The 16490-nt window shown below is 48.0% G+C and overlaps 1 protein-coding gene across 4 annotated transcripts in view; it reads left to right on the forward strand.

Annotated features, from left to right (window-relative positions):
• The first annotated feature begins 14278 nt into the window (after nt 1-14278).
• SORT1 (sortilin 1) overlaps nt 14279-16490 on the forward strand; it is a 52574-nt gene continuing 50362 nt past the window's right edge. For all 4 annotated transcript variants that reach the window (XM_039537111.1, XM_039537110.1, XM_039537113.1 and 1 more), the window contains exon 1: nt 14279-14468. In XM_039537111.1, coding sequence (XP_039393045.1) covers nt 14301-14468 — 168 coding nt within the window. In that variant the 5' untranslated portion in view covers nt 14279-14300. The remainder of the gene's footprint in view (nt 14469-16490) is intronic.

Below are 16490 nucleotides of genomic sequence, written 5' to 3' on the forward strand. Positions count from 1 at the left end.
TTCTGTTGAGTGGGTGGCTCTTTAAACCCTTGCATACGATTGAGGGTGGACCTACCTGAAGTTTCACCTTGTCTTTCTTATTTTGAAAAATTAAACAGTTTCATAATGAAGAAATTAGAACTTTTGTTTTTTGTGAAATAAGTAACTGAGGTAGCATTTTTTAATACAGGCATTGAGAGACTCTGAGTAGTGCAGAGAAGAAAACTTGCTCTGGCAAATGGGAATGCTTAAGACATCAATTTCTGTAGAATTTACTGAAACAGAAAACTAGTATTCTTATGCCTCTGAAAAAAACCTTTCCACTGTGACTCTGAAGTAGAAGCTGTTTCTGTCTCCAGCATTAATTTCATGGTTGCTTTTAGCTTTTTCCAGCAGCAGCATGAAATTGACAAGACTGGTCAGTTTCACTGTTGCTATTCCTTCCCTTGTGGAAGTCTGAACACCAAGAATTGGGTCAGTTTTCTTTTGCTGTTGCTTGGGAATGGTCTGAGCAGCAGCAAAGGGATGCAAGGGGGCTGTTGAAGGCAGGAGGAAGACCTCATAATGGAGGCTGGGTAAGGTTAGACTAGCAGAGCCCTCCAGAAGGCTAGGCAGAGGGAAAACTCATCCTTCCAGCTGCTGGGAGCATGAAAGTTTCAAATCGAACACGAATAGACACACAAGGTAGACTCCAAAGCAATGTCCAGACAGCATCCTTATAGGAATCCCAGCATCATCTTTCTAGTAGCAAGAGTGAGAGGCTGGACTTTACCAGCCAATTGTCTGTGGACCTTAAAGAGAGGGGGGGAAAAAAAAAAAGCCATACTGGGTCAGACCAATGGGCCATCTAGCCAAGTATCCCATCTTCTGACCATGGCCAGTCCCAGATGCTTCAGAGGGAATGGGCAATTTCTCCACACCAGTTATGATTTTATAGATCCCTATCATATCCCTCCTTAGTCATGACTTTTCTAACCTGAACAGTCCCAGTTCTCTTTGTATGGAAGCTATTCCATAACCCTAATCATTTTTATTACTTTGTACCTGTACCTACTGTTCATGGAGGCTCCCTCATATCCGGTACTAGAGTCATTGTATGTTGGATTATCTTGTTGCTTTGATGACAAGTGTTCAGCTGGTGTTGACTTAAGTGCTGCGTTTATTTGGTTTTATGGCTTCACACATGGGAAGCGAGTTTTGATCCTGGATTTGCAAAATACGGTTGCATGTCTTGCGAGTGTAGTGGTTGTTGAGGGGAGAGTTTGAGGCATTGGCCTTCTGACTTGCTCTCTTCTGCAGAGATCTCTCACTCTACTCCTCAAAAGTAGAGAGAGCCTCATGCCACTGACCTCTCCGTCTAGGTCTGTCCAGTGCAACAAGTTCCCACGTTTCAGTGACTAGCATGCTTTGAGGTTGGCCTTCAGGGTGTCTTTATATCTAAGGATAGGTCGACCCTTAGAGTGGGTTCCTGTGCTCCGCTGGCTGTAGAGCACTGCTTTTGCTATATAGGAAACCTCCATGCAGACCAGGTGCCAAACCCAGCAAAGCTGAACCTGGATGAGGATGCTCTCAATGGCAGAGATTTGACACCTCTCAAGGACTTAAGTGTTGGGGCTCCTGTCCTGCCCCTTGATGTTGCAGATGGATCTTAGGCAGCGAAGGTGGACGCTCTCCATTTGTTTGATATGGCATCGGTACAACGTCCATGTGTCGCAGACATGGAAGAGTTGGGTGCGTATAACAGCATAGTAGATTATCTTGGTTCTGAGGTAGACTCCATGCTCCCTTTGGAGGAGCCTGTGGGCGAGCCTGCCAAATGCCAGTTTCCTTCACCAGGTGCTGAGTGATCTCATAATCCAACACGGCATTGCTGGAAAGTGTGCTACCCAGGTAGCAGAATTTCCTGCCTGAGTTGAAGGGTGTATTGTTAATTGTGACAACAGGATCATTGTGCTCGTGATGCTGATGGTCTGGTGCTGGCGGGTACAGGCTGATTGTAAAACCAAAGCATTTTGAGGCTGAGGCATAGGCAAAGCAGTTCATGGTAAGCTGATTGTCCTTGGGCGTGTGTTCAATGAGGGCACAGTTGTCAGCAAACAGGAGCGGTCCTAATAGCTGTTTGATTACCTTGTTGCGGGCCCTGAGTCACTGAGATTGAATAGACCCATTCTCCACCCCCATCCAATCTGAACTGGATGTGTACTTCTCCCTCCATCAAAGTCCTGGAATGCGAGCAAGAGCATGGCTGAAAAGACAATGGCAGAGAATGGGAGCCATTCTTCACCCTTGTTTGGTGCCATTGGTGACAGGGAAGGCTTCTGATGAGTCACCACACTCCATCACCCTGGCCATCATGCCACCGTGAAATGAGCAGATGTTAGCAATCACCTTCTCTGTGCAGCCAAATTTAAGAAGGCGTTCCCATAGGCCCTCGTGATTCACCGTGTTGATGGCCTTGGCCAGGTCAGCAAACACTATGTACAGGTCCTTGTTCTGTTCACGAGCCTTCTGTTATGTTTGTCAGGCTGAAAAAATAATGTCCAGGGTGTCACAGCCAGCACCAAAGCCACACTGTGACTGAGTCAACTAGGTGAGAGACAAGCCTGTTGGGGACAACCTGAGCAAGGATCAGACACCAGTGAGATTCTGCGATAGTTGTCACAGCTAGATGTGCTTCCCTTCCTCTTGTAGAGATGGACTATGAAAGCATCCTTATACGCCTGTTGCACCATACCCTGTTCCTATAGAACCTTGAAAAGGCTGGTGGGTTTCCTGATTAGGTGGGCACCTCCACATTTGTACACTTCAGGTTGATGCGACACTATCAGGGCATGGTGACTTGCCTGTGGACAGCTGCCTTTAACTTTGTCTAAAGAAAGGTACATGGGCAGCTCCTCCAGGCCAGGACACTGCAGGAGTGAGTCAATGGCATTGTCAGACATAGTTCAGGAGACGATCAATGTACTTTGCTCAGCGAGAGAGAATATTGCCTTTGTCTGTGAGCAACTGGTTACCGTTAGCTGTGAGGACAGTGACTGTACCACTGGATGTTGGGCCATACACAGCATGAAGACCTTCATAGAAGGACTTCATGTCATGCTTGTCAGCAGCTTCCTGCAGTTCTAGAGCCTTCTGCTCCCACCACTGGTTCTTCATCAGGTTTGCAGTGTTTGGCCTGATGCTACCAAGCCTTCCTTGCTTATTTCTTATCCAAAATTTAGGATGTGTGTGTGGTGTGCATAGTCTCCACTAGCCGGTCTATCTCATGGTCATTCTCATTGAACCAATCTTGGTGTTTCTGCCTTACAAAGCCAAGAACCTTGGATGTGACATCTGAGCTTCTGCCTGGTTGCATCAATGTCTCCAGAGTTCTCTGGGACCTCAGCTAATGCAGTCTCTGGTGTCTGTTCGAACTTTGCTTGTTTGCTGGGGTATTTCATGGCAGCTCATTGATCTTTGGTGATTTGTGGTGTCTTCTAGGGCACTCTGAGAAGTGTAGTAACATGCTTCTCACAAGGCCTAGTACAAAGGGTCAATGTTGGGATATTGTTAGCCTTTTCCAGAGGGTCTGGCTGGAGAGTCTTGCCCACATGCTCGGGGTTCAGCTGATCGCCATATTTGGGGTCGGGAAGGAATTTTCCTCCAGGGTAGATTGGCAGTGGCCCTGGAGGTTTTTCGCCTTCCTCCGAAGCATGGGGCAGGGGTCGCTTGCTGGTGGATTATCTGCTTCTTGAAGTCTTTAAATCATGATTTGGAGCATTCAACAGCAGAGTCAAGGGAGAGAATTAGTTCAGGAGTGGGTGGATTGGCTTATGTGGCCTGCATCTAGCAGGAGGTCAGACTAGATGATCATAATGGTCCCTTCTGATCTTGAATTCTATGATTCTATGAAGGCGATAGTCTGACCAGCATTCGGCTCTTCTCACAGCGTGGGTGATGTGCACATCTTTAATGTCTTTAAACCATACAATTATGTAATCCATCATGTGCCTGTTTTGATCTGGGATGCATCCATATTGTCTTGGCCTGTTGGAAGACTGTGTTGGTAATGGTGAGATTGAGCTCGGCACCCTTGGAGAGAAGTAGTTGGCTGCTGGAGTTTGACCTTCCAATGCTGTGATGGCCTAGCACTCTATTCCCCATGTCAGAACTGGCTCCCACACTAGCATTAAAGTCTCCAAAAAGGCCTGCTCTGTCAGCTCAGGAGGATATGAGCTGCATATCTGCCCTAGTTTGTGGAGAATGACCATCGCCATAAGGCCACCTGTGTGCAGAGTTGTGACTAAGGACTGCCAGCAGCATCCTCTGCCTGTCCCCGTCACCACAGCATTTGGGTAAATTGTTTACATTAAATGAGCTAAATGAGTTTGGCTGAACAACCAGCACTATGAATGGGTTTAAGTGAGAGAGGCTTGCGCAGAGCCTTTCCCATGCTCTCACCCAAGCAGCTGTTGCTGCGCTGGTGCAATAAATGCCACAGGCATGGCAGCTGTCGTGCATGCAAGATTTCTATTTGGAGTTGTCTTTCTCCTAGGTGAGCTGCCGAGCTGAGCTGAAAAGCCTCATCTACCATAAGCATAGGGATTGGCCAGTGACTACTTATATCACACAGGTTGCCCTTATATGCCATCACAAGGTATGTGCTTCATTGACCTGAGTATTATAATCCCTGACTCTTACTAAAATCTACAGATGAAAAGTAAGTCTCAGCTCCATTTTACAGATGGGGAAACTGAGGTATGGAAGTGAAGTGACTTGCCCCAGGTCACAGCCAGTGGCAGAGCCAGGAATAGAATCTAGGCCTTTTGACTCCCAATCCCACTCTGCCTTCATGCATATTCCTGACAGGCCTTGTTTGCAGACCTATAATCTCAAAGGTCAGTGCCACTGAAACTTGCCCATTAAAAAGAAATGTAGGATTCAGGTATCTGGAGGTCAATGCTAGTGTTTCCATGGCTTGGATTAATATGATGCACAACAGCATGTTGCCTTTATAGCACCATTCTTCTCTGGTTCTCAATTGTTGTGCAATTAGTCATGGTACCTGACAAGAAGAATCCTGCTGTTCCAGGAGATGGTGCTGTTCCTTTGACTTTCCTTTTCAAGGAAACAAAATACAACAAACACATCTTCCCTGGGTGGGACTCAAAACAAAGAAATGTCCTCTATATCCTATCCTAATCACCTGTTTACTGGTGCCAACTATGATCCTGCCATGGTATTCTAACTAAATCAAGGCTTTGCGTTCTGATCTCTGATCCCTCGGCTCTAGGGAGAAACACTTGAAGTTGTTGTGAGTCAGCCAACAAGTCAAATGCAGAACAATTAGGACATCTTTGAATAATAGATTTTGCTCTCTTGCCACATCCCACTCAAATGAGTTTCATCTGGGCTCTTTTTGATGCCTTCCCACAGTACTACTCAGATGATATGCAGTGCTGTTAGGCAGTTGTAGAAATGTCAGATATTTGTCCTTACGTTTTTCAAATTTGAAATCCAAATGAACGCATGGAAAAATAGCGTCTGTGGAGGGGATGACACTGATATAAAATTAAGCTCTTTTCTTTCCTGCAGTCCCCCTCTCATTTGCTAGGGATCATGGAATGAGAACAAAATGAAGAGTCAGAAACTTCTGATTTTTAATCTGTTTGCCCGCTGACTTAATCTGTGGCTTTGGGCAAAGCAAAGTCACGTAACCTGTCTTCTACACATCTGCCAAAGCGAGATAAGCGATCTCACTTCTGCATAGTTATGAGGCTTAGCCACTGTAAAGCTTTCAAGGTGGCGAGTGTTACACCGTTGGGTTAGGAATTTTCTCCTTTGCGCCTTCCCTTCATCTGAATATCTGTAAACTCCATACCTGCCTTGGGCCAAAGGGGGAGCTTTAATCTCTTTGATTCCAGTGGTGGTTTCTGAATGGTCTTACTTTCCCCATGACCCCTGCCATGGAGTTGGAGCTTAATTTGTTACAAAGCTGCTCTTTACCATCAAAAAGCACTGAGTTTCATTGTGTGGGGGTAGAGCTGCACTCTTCAAACAGCAGCATCGCACTGTGGGAGCTGAGGTTTGGTCTCCTTGCTAGGATTCTGAGACTGTGTATGTGTGTGGCCATGGTCCAACTATCTTGCATAACATTTTAAATGTGGATTTGTAAGGGCATAATTATAGCCCAGAATGAAAAACCTTTCAGAATGTTTATGCTAGCGAAACCAGTTAAACGTGCATGTCCATTCACTGATGGAGGAGGCAGAGAAGCTGAACATCTTTTCCAGCCTACCTACTAAAAGTATCTTTTTACATTCCTTCTGTGTAGCGCTATATTGCATCCCTTCACTGAGTCCCCATCTCTTACTCCATCTAATTCAAACTCATTGTTTTACTAATCTCGCACCTCATCATTTGTGCTCTCATGTCCCCTTTCTCACTAGGTTTGTATTTCCCCATCTTCTCATTTTACTGATCCTTTTGCCTCCAGTTTTTGGCTTCATGTCTCTGTTATGCTACTTGCCTAGGCCTGGATCAGTTACCAAGCTCCCCATCTATCTCTCCCTTTCAGTCTAATTCTCCAGCAATTTCTTCCCAGATGTCCCTAAGATCCATGCACTGTCTTGAGGGTGAAGTCCACTGGTGAAGGGCATGTGCCTTAAAGCATGTAAAACATCATGTCAATTTGGGATTCTGAATGATTTATGTTTTCCAGCCTTTGCAAGCAGCCATCTGTTTGTGCTAAATCCTCACCTGTAACTAGAAGCTGCTTTCCACTCATGCCATGGGGTCACTGAGGGTTGGAATTGGGGTTACTCTTGTTCCTGCCCAATTTACCATGGCTTGCACTGCTCACTGGGCCAGCTACCCCTAGCATTGCTACCATGAAGCACTCAAAAAGCTTGATGTGATTTTTGAACCAAAAACTTTAAAAACATTTTAAAGAAATGACCTTCTGGTTTTTAAGCCTTCAGAGCATGCTCTGGGTCCCGCTTTCAACTTTGTTCACCGCCAGGATGGTTAGAAACTTTTACAACTACTTGATTGAGGGCTTGGCTACACTTGAGAGTTGCAGTGCTGGTGGAGGCTTTCCAGTGCTGCAACTTAGTAACTGTCCACACCTGCAAGGCACATCCAGCGCTGCAACTCCCTGGCTGCAGCGCTGGCTGAACACCTGGTCTGCTTGGGGTGTAGTGAGTGTGGACACACACCAGCGCTGTTATTGGCCTCCAGAGTATTAGCAGATATCCCAGAATGCTTTTAACTAAATTACTCTCTTTGTTTTGTTATGCAGCCTCTCTTTGTTTTGTTGTGAACTCAGAGCTCTGGTGCTCCGGGAGCTGCTTATCTAAAAAACAAACACAGCTCCTGTTTGCTGTGATCAATCTGTACCTGACTGTGAACAATCAAATGAGATAACCCCTGTGAATGAGGCAGGCAGGGAGTGAGTGTTTGCTTGACAGAGAAACAGCGGGGGCAGAGGGGAGAAAGGGAGTCAGTTGGATGCAGGCTGTTTGCAGTTAAGAGTTAAGAATAAGGGGTCGGGAACATTTTCTGATTTTGCAAGGCAGGAAGCTAACACACAGTGTTGGCTCCAAAAATCCCCTCTCTCTCTCTCTCTCTCTCTCTCCCCCGCTCCCTGTCACACTACACCCCACCCCACCCCCCTCTTTTGAAAAGCACGTTGCTGCCACTTGAATGCTGGGATAGCTGCCCATAATGCATCACTCCCAACAGCGCTGCAAATGTGGCCACACACCAGCGCTGGTAGCTGTGAGTGTGGCCACACACCAGCGCTGTTCCTACACAGCTGGATGACCAGTGCTGTAAACTCCCAGCGCTGCAACTCTCAAGTGTAGCCAAGCCCTGAGTCTCACATTCACCTGACTTCAGCTGGAGCTGTAAGAAAAACACTGTCAGGTGAATGTCAGATTGTTTGTTTGAAAAGTGTGAATTGGGAGTGCTTTGTTCCAGGTGGGCCTTGAGTGGGCCTGACTGTTATAAAAAGGCAGTCAGCAGCAAACGAGCCGAACAGCTAACAGCGGAGGCTAACAAGGGGAGTTTGCCTGGGAATTCACCGGGGGAGAGCCCACCGAGGCTGTCATCTCGCAGGCTTCTGTGCGTTGCTGCAACAGCTGAGGAAGCTCTTAGAAGGAAGAAATTATGGAAGGTGAGCATTCAGCTATTGTAACCTGCACAGGATATGCCATGTTTGTCTTTCTTCCGCAGGACAGAAGTGACTTTATCTGTACAAAGTGCAAGCTGGTCTCCATATTGGAAGAAAAGGTTTGAGATACAGAACAACAAGTATCAACCCTGCATTGCATAAGAAAAAATAAAGATTTCCTGGACAGACGTCAGGATATGCTTCTACGGGCACAACGTTCTGAAGAATCTGAGCAGGCTGCGCAGAGGGGAGAGAGGGACGGTGAAGAAATTTGGCAGCATGTGACCTCCAGAAGAAGAGAGGAGTGTCCATGTACCAGCAATGCAGATACAGGTGAGCAACCGTTTTCATGTTCTCTCCACAGGTACTAATGTGGAGAGTGGACTAGATGGTACATCTGAGGGAAGGAAGCAGAAGGAGACTTCACCGATTGGAAGGCATGAGATGTACTGCCCTAGGGATGGGGGATCCACAACCACCGCTCCCAAGAGAAGGAGGCGGGTGGTGGTGGTGGTTGGGGACTCCCTCCTCAGGGGGACTGAGTCATCTATCTGCCGCCTTGACCGAGAAAACCGAGAGGTCTGCTGCTTGCCAGGAGCTAGGATTCACGATGTGACAGAGAGACTGCCGAGACTCATCAAGCCCTTGGATCACTACCCCTTCCTGCTTCTCCACGTGGTGATACTGCCAAGAATGACCTTGAGCGGATCACTGCAGACTACGTGGCTCTGGGAAGAAGGATAAAGGAGTTTGAGGCACAAGTGGTGTTACCGTCCATCCTCCCTGTGCAGGGAGAAGGCCTGGGTAAAGATCGTCGAATTGTGGAAGTCAACGAATGGCTATGCAGATGGTGTCGGAGAGAAGGGTTTGGATTCTTTGACCATGGGATGGTGTTCCAAGGAGGAGTGCTAGGCAGAGACGGGCTCCACCTAATGAAGAGAGGGAAGAGCATCTTTGCAAGCAGGCTGGCTAACCTAGTGAGGAGGGCTTTAAACTAGGTTCACCAGGAGAAGGAGACCAAAGCCCTGAGGTAAGTGGGGGAAATGGAATACTGGGAGGAAGCACGAGCAGGAGAGTGCAAGAGGGGAGGACTCCTGTCTCAGTCTGAGAAAGCGGAACAATCAGTGAATTCTCTTAAGTGCTATACACAAATGCAAGAAGCATGGGAAACAAGCAGGGAGAACTGGAAGTCCTGGCACAGTCAAGGAACTATGATGTGATTGGAATAACAGAGACTTGGTGGGATAACTCGCATGACTGGAGTACTGTCATGGATGGATATAAACTGTTCAGGAAAGACAGGCAGGGCAGAAAAGGTGGGGGAGTTGCATTGTATGAAAGAGAGCAGTATCACTGCTCAGAGCTCCAGTATGAAACTGCAGAAAAACCAGAGTCTCTGAATTAATTTTAGAAGTGTGAGCAACAAGGGTGATGTCATGGTGGGAGTCTGCTATAGACCACCAGACCAGGGGGATGAGGTGGACAAGGCTTTCTTCCGGCAACTAGCAGAAGTTACTAGATCGCAGACTCTGGTTCTCATAGGAGACTTTAATCACCCTGATATCTGCTGGGAGAGCAATACAGCAGTGCACAGACAATCCAGGAAGTTTTTGGAAAGTGTAGGGGACAATTTCTTGGTGCAAATACTGGAGGAACCAACTAGGGGCAGAGCTCTTCTAGATCTGTTGCTCACAAACCGAGAAAAATTAGTAGGGGAAGCAAAAGTAGATGGGAACCTGGGAGGCAGTGACCATGAGATGGTCGAGTTCAGGATCCTGACGCAAGGAAGAAAGGAGATTAGCAGAATACGGACCCTGGACTTCAAAAAAGCAGACTTTGACTCCCTCGGGGAACTGATGGGCAGGATCCTCTGGGAAAATAACATGAGGGGGAAAGGAGTCCAGGAGAGCTGGCAGTATTTTAAAGAATCCTTATTGAGGTTGCAGGAAAAAACCATCCCGATGTGTAGAAAGAATAGTAAATATGGCAGGCAACCAGCTTGGCTTAACAGTGAAATCCTTGCTGATCTTAAACGTGAAAAAGCTTACAAGAAGTGGAAGATTGAACAAATGACCAGGGAGGAGTATAAAAATATTGCTCAGGCATGCAGGAGTGAAATCAGGAAGGCCAAATCACACTTGGAGTTGCAGCTAGCAAGAGATGTTAAGAGTAACAAGAAGGGTTTCTTCAGGTATGTTAGCAACAAGAAGAAAGTCAAGCAAAGTGTGGGCCCCTTACTGAATGAGGGAGGCAACCTAGCGACAGAGGATGTGGAAAAAGCTAACGTACTTAATGATTTTTTTGCCTCTGTCTTCACGAACAAGGTCAGCTGCCAGACTGCTGCACTGGGCAGCACAGTATGGAGAGAAGGTGACCAGCCCTCTGTGGAGAAAGAAGTGGTTTCGGGACTATTTAGAAAAGCTGGACGAGCACAAGTCCATGGGGCCGGATGCACTGCATCCGAGGGTGCTAAAGGAGTTGGCAGATGTGATTGCAGAGCCATTGGCCATTATCTTTGAAAACTCATGGCGATCGGGGGAGGTCCTGGATGACTGGAAAAAGGCTAATGTAGTGACCATCTTTAAAAAAGGGAAGGAGGAGGATCCGGGGAACTACAGGCCAGTCAGCCTCCCCTCAGTCCCTGGAAAAATCATGGAGCAGGTCCTCAAGGAATCAATTCTGAAGCACTTAGAGGAGAGGAAAGTGATCAGGAACAGTCAGCATGGATTCACCAAGGGCAAGTCATGCCTGACTAACCTAATTGCCTTCTATGAGGCGATAACTGGGTCTGAGGGGATGAGGGGAAAGCAGTGGATGTGATATATCTTGACTTTAGCAAAGCTTTTGATACAGTCTCCCATAGTATTCTTGCCAGCAAGTTAAAGTAGTATGGACTGTAAGGTGGATAGAAAGCTGGATAGATCGTTGGGTTCAACGGGTAGTAATCAACGGCTCCATGTCTACTTGGCAGCCGGTTTCAAGCGGAGTGCCCCAAGGGTCGGTCCTGGGGCTGGTTTTGTTCAATATTTTCATTTATGATCTGGAGGATGGCATGGACTACGCTCTCAGCAAGTTTGCAGATGACACTAAACTGGGAGGAGTGGTAGATACGCTGGAGGGTAGGGATAGGATACAGAGGTGTTAGAGAGCTTATTCCTTCACTCTCACCCTTCCCTGGTCCTTCTCGCATGAACAGAGAGCAACAATACCCAAAGTCTGAAGATGCAAGCAATTCGATGTTTATTGGGGTGAACTTCCAGCAAGCTTAAATTCAAGTTCCTTTTCCTTATTTTTGAATTCCCACTTACTTCCTGTTTGCCCCTAATTTATATAGTAATATTTTTAGCTGTACCTTAACCAATTATTCTACTAAAATTTACCTAACCAATCCTAACGTATTGTAACATGATTAGCTAACCAATTATATCCCACCACCTTAATTAGTTTACACCTAGCAAAATTAATTATACAGCAGTCAGAAACAATCACCGAACCAGACAGAAACCATGCAAATAAACATACAAAACAATACAGAAGTGACGATTTCACAACTGCATCTATACAGACGTAAGGGGTCTCTAGCTGTGTCTATTGATAAGTGAGTTCTTACCAGACAGAAAACTCAAACTAAATTTCTAGGCTCTTTCCTTTCTCTGGAGGTGATAGATCGAATCACCTTCCTAACAGCCCCAGATTGCCTTATTTTAATATGACTAGTTTGGAATGTGAGGACGTGACCATACATTTCCCAGTTTATAGCTGCTAAAGAACCAGGCCTCAGACTGTCACAGTAAGAGAAGGCCACTACACAGACAGTGATTTTTGATTTTCTTTTATAGCTAGTTATAGAGGTAAGTGATAAGAATACACCTAAATTCTTAAGGTATAGGCCTTTGCAGACAGGCCTGAATATCTATATCCTAACAAGAGGGACCTAGACAAATTAGAGGATTGGGCCAAAAGAAATCTGATGAGGTTCAACAAGGACAAGTGCAGAGTCCTGCACTTAGGACGGAAGAATCCCATTCACTGTTACAGACTAGGGACCGAATGGCTAGGAGACAGTTCTGCAGAAAAGGACCTAGGGGTTACAGTGGACGAGAAGCTAGATATGAGTCAACAGTGTGCCCTTGTCACCAAGAAAGCTAATGGGATTTTGGGCTGTATAAGGAGGGGGCCAGCAGATCAAGGGACATGATCATTCCCCTCTATTCGGCATTGGTAAGGCATCATCTGGAGTACTGTGTCCAGTTTTAGGCCCCACACTACAGGAAGGATGTGGAAAAATTTGGAAGAGTCCAGTGGAGGGCAACAAAAATGATTAGGGGGCTGGAGCACATGACTTATGAGGAGAGGCTGAGGGAACTGGGATTGTTTAATCTGCAGAAGAGAAGAATATGGGGGGATTTGATAGCTGCTTTCAACTACTTGAAAGAGGATGGATCCAGACTGTTCTCAGTGGTACCTGATGACAGAACAAGGAGTAATGGTCTCAAAAGTTGCAGTGGGGGAGGTTTAGGTTGGATATTAGGAAAAAAATTTTCACTAGGAGGGTGGTGAAGCACTGGAATGGGTTACCTAGGGAAGTGGTGGAATCTCCTTCCTTAGAGGTTTTTAAAGTCAGGCTTGACAAATCCCTAGCTGGGATGGTTTAGTTGGGAATTGGTCCTGCTTTGAGCAGGGGGTGGGACTAGATGACCTCCTGAGGTCCCTTCTGTGGAAGCAAGGAAAGAATTAATAAGGATTTGAAGGGGATTTTAATGCATGTTAGTCAGTTAGCAAGAGTCAGGCCATACTGTGACCCTAATGACGTGAGAGTTGTAGAAGCAAGATAATGTAAGACAGAGTGAATTGTGTGAAAGTTATTACGACCTTGCAATGTGCAGTCTTGTTTTTTTCTTAGTAGTGAGATAAATAAGATAGCAAAGAGGCTTATGTATAAACAAATGCAAATGTTTTCTTTTTACTGTCTCCAGGATTGCTAGCTATTGTCTGTAACAAAGGTATAAAGGCTTGATGTAATTGTTTACCAGTTGAGAGACCTGTCCGGGACTGGGGCGACCCTGTGTCCTATGGCACTCTCTCCCTCCATTGTAATTACTGGAGAAATAATAAAATATTTGATTTTGCTGCACCTAAACAAAAAGCGAGAACTGAGTTTTTCTCTGACACTTCCAACCCTGAGATTCTATGGTTCTAGATGGAGCCTGCCAGCAGGGTTAGCTTTAAGTCTATTATTAATGTAGAATCATAGACTATCAGGGTTGGAAGGGACCATCTAGTCCCACCCCCTGCTCAAAGCAGGACCAATCCCCAGAACAGGTTTTTACCCCAGTTCCCTAAATGGCCCCCTCCAAGATTGAGCTCACAACCCTGCGTTTAGCAGGCCACTGAGCTATCCCTCCCCACATAGAACCGGCACCCAGCAAAAAAACCCATCCGGCCACAGCTGGGGGCCTAGCACAAGGCCCGGACTGGGATGCCTGAGTTCTGGTCTCGGCTCTGGGGCCCGGACCCAGTAGGGGAGTAGGGTATTGTACCCCTGGGGTAGCTGGTGGGAGCGTGGAGGGATCAGCCTTCCACAGGGCGCTGCGCCTTTAAATGCTCTGGGGAGCGGGACTTGCAGACACAACATTTCCAGGTTGCAAAATAGGGACTGTTAAAGTCAACCAATTAAAAAAACAACAACGTGCTCTGCGCATCCACTAGCCAATCGGAGAACGGTCGCGGGGTAGATTAGGATTGAGGGGAAATAAGATTAACGGTGGGTCTAGCCAATCACTTTATGCGAGGTCAGCCAATGAGCGAGGCGTTTCTGGAAGAAGGTGGTGCTCGGGATGCATGATTGACAAGGAGGGAACCTAATCAGAAGGTAAAGGGTCTGGTCAGGTTCGGCCCATGGTACGTTGCTAGGGGGACGGTGTGAGTTCTTGCGAGATAGAGACGGACAGTTCATGAAGCCAATCAGAATTATGAGGCTCGCTCGGCCACACGAACGGGGAAAGAGCCCTCATGGAGGGCGGGGCTTGTTTCCTGGTACGGCGATTGCCGTTTCCTTTAACCAATGAGAAGTGGGAGCTGGGTGCGTGCTGCCCAATGGGGCGGCTGTAGGCGGGGCGCGGCGAAGCCGGGGTCCGGGCGCTGGCAGGGGCTGGGCTGGTTAGTGGCGATGGGGTTGCGGGAGGCTGCGCTGTGGGGGACCCTCCTGCTGCTGCTGCTGGGACCCAACCGGCTGGAGGGGGCCCGTGGCGGGTCGCTGCGGAGACGGCGGGCGGTGGAGCCGGGCTGCGGGGAGCTGCGCGGGGTCGAGCCCATCCTGGGCAACAACACCTACCAGGTGCGGGGCGGGGCGGGGCGGCGGACAGACCGACAGACCCCTTCCCCCCCACCCGCCGCTGGGGGCGGCCAGACCGACAGACCCCTTCCCCGCCGCTGGGGGCGGACAGCCCCCCTTCCCCCGCCCCCCGCCGCTGGGGGCGGAAACACCGACATACCCCTTCCCCCCCACCCGCCGCTGGGGGCGGACAGACCCCCTTCCCCCGCCCCCCGCCGCTGGGGGCGGACAGACCGACAGACCCCTTCCCCACCCGCCGCTGGGGCGGACAGATCCCCTTCCCCCCCCCGCCGCTGGGGGCGGACAGACCGACAGACCCCCCCCCCCGCCGCTGGGGGCGGACCGACCGCCAGACCCCGCCGCCACTGATGGTCTTGCCGTGCCCAGAATAGGGGGTACCGCCCTGTGCCAGCCATGCCTGCCTGGTCTTGGGGGGCTCCCACGCTGCCTTTGTCTTTGCCTCCTATCAGAGCCCCAAGGACAGCAAATCACCTTCCTCCTCTTGCAGGGAGGGGCCCGGAGTGCTAAAGCTGGCCCTCCCACCTTGTTTTCTAGCACTGGTTGCTAGTGACTTCAAGAAATCGCTGCATACAATAGGTATTGGGGCGGGGGGCAGCTGGTCTTTGCGCAGCCAGGAGCCGAGGGGGTTAAGTTTGTATAGAGCAGGTTCCTGCCACGTGAGTGTCTCTTATGGCAAATGTCAGTGTGACCTTTGGTAAGTCACTTCCTCGGTTGGTGCCTCTGTTTCCCCATTTACTGAATGGGGATAATGGAACCCATTTTGCCTGGGGTTAGAGAGGTATCTTTAATGTCTGAGCGCTTGGTTTACCTGCATGTGTCAGCGAAGGGCAGGGTCTTAATGGCTAGTCTGTGCGCTATTGCAGGCCCATAGAGGACCTACAGAGAACCCTTTAACGTTGTGTTAAACACCTCCGTGTGCCTTCACCTGAACAGCATTGTAACTTCTCCCTGACTTTCAAAGTGAGTTTGAAAACAGGTCACTCTGCTGATGCTGAGTGAGCGGCAGAGGGGCCCATACTGCTGCTCCCGTGAGATTGTCAAGCGTCTGAGGTGCTGAGTCTTGTTGCATCTGTGGAACTCTGTAGCAGTCTCTTAAAAAAACAAAACGATGACAACAACAACTGTTCCCCCCTGCCCCCCACCCCAGTAGTCTGTTAGCCACAGTTCACTGACCTGGTAGAGTGCAATGGCTCCAAAGATTGCACCTGTATGTGTACTGCAGGAACCTGTGCTCCACTGACAATGAGCATAGGGGCATATAATCCAAACTGTAACAGGCCCTTAACTATAGCAGGGCAATTCAGTGCTGCTGTTGCATTAATAATCTGCTGTAGAAAATCCTATTATTTGGTTCCTTCTATATCCCTCCTGTCTCTCCCTATTCCCTTTATGGCTTTAGCAGATGTTTGTTTCACTCTTGGTGTTTTTCTTTGTGGTTTAATTCTGTACCTGAGATGTATTACCATTTTGGGGATCCCCTGAGAGGCAGAACTGTGTCTGGCAGGTTTATCCCCCTTTCCTCTGGGGAGGGGTCTCTTAGCTGGGTAGAGCCTGAGTTAACATTTGATGCAGTGGCTTTTCTTTCTGCATTTTTATATTTTAAACTTTAAGTAATAGCTGAGATGCTATTCCCACAGAAGATGTGGTGTGTCAGCACTTCACCTGAATGGAGTAGCTTCTTAGTACAGTGATTGAAAGAATGAGGTGGAAGATTAAGGAGATGCTGCCAGGTTTGGTAGACCTAAAATCTAATGTCCTGGTTATTTCCCATTTGCACAGACAGCTTAAACTTCAGTCACCTACCCCCACAAAAGCTAAATGGGTTAGTCCTCTCTCCTAGTACAGGCCTCCCCCCCCCCCCCCAACAGCCACCTTACCAATTGCTTGCTAGCCAGGAGCTAGTAGAAAAAAGGAGATGTTAACCCCAGAAAGATCTAGGAGTACTGTGCTGGACGTCCCAGCTGCCTTCTGCTTTTGTGTAAATACTCTGTTTTATTGTTCCCT

Source organism: Mauremys reevesii, linkage group 4, assembly GCF_016161935.1.
Source record: "Mauremys reevesii isolate NIE-2019 linkage group 4, ASM1616193v1, whole genome shotgun sequence".
Lineage (NCBI taxonomy): Eukaryota > Metazoa > Chordata > Testudines > Geoemydidae > Mauremys > Mauremys reevesii.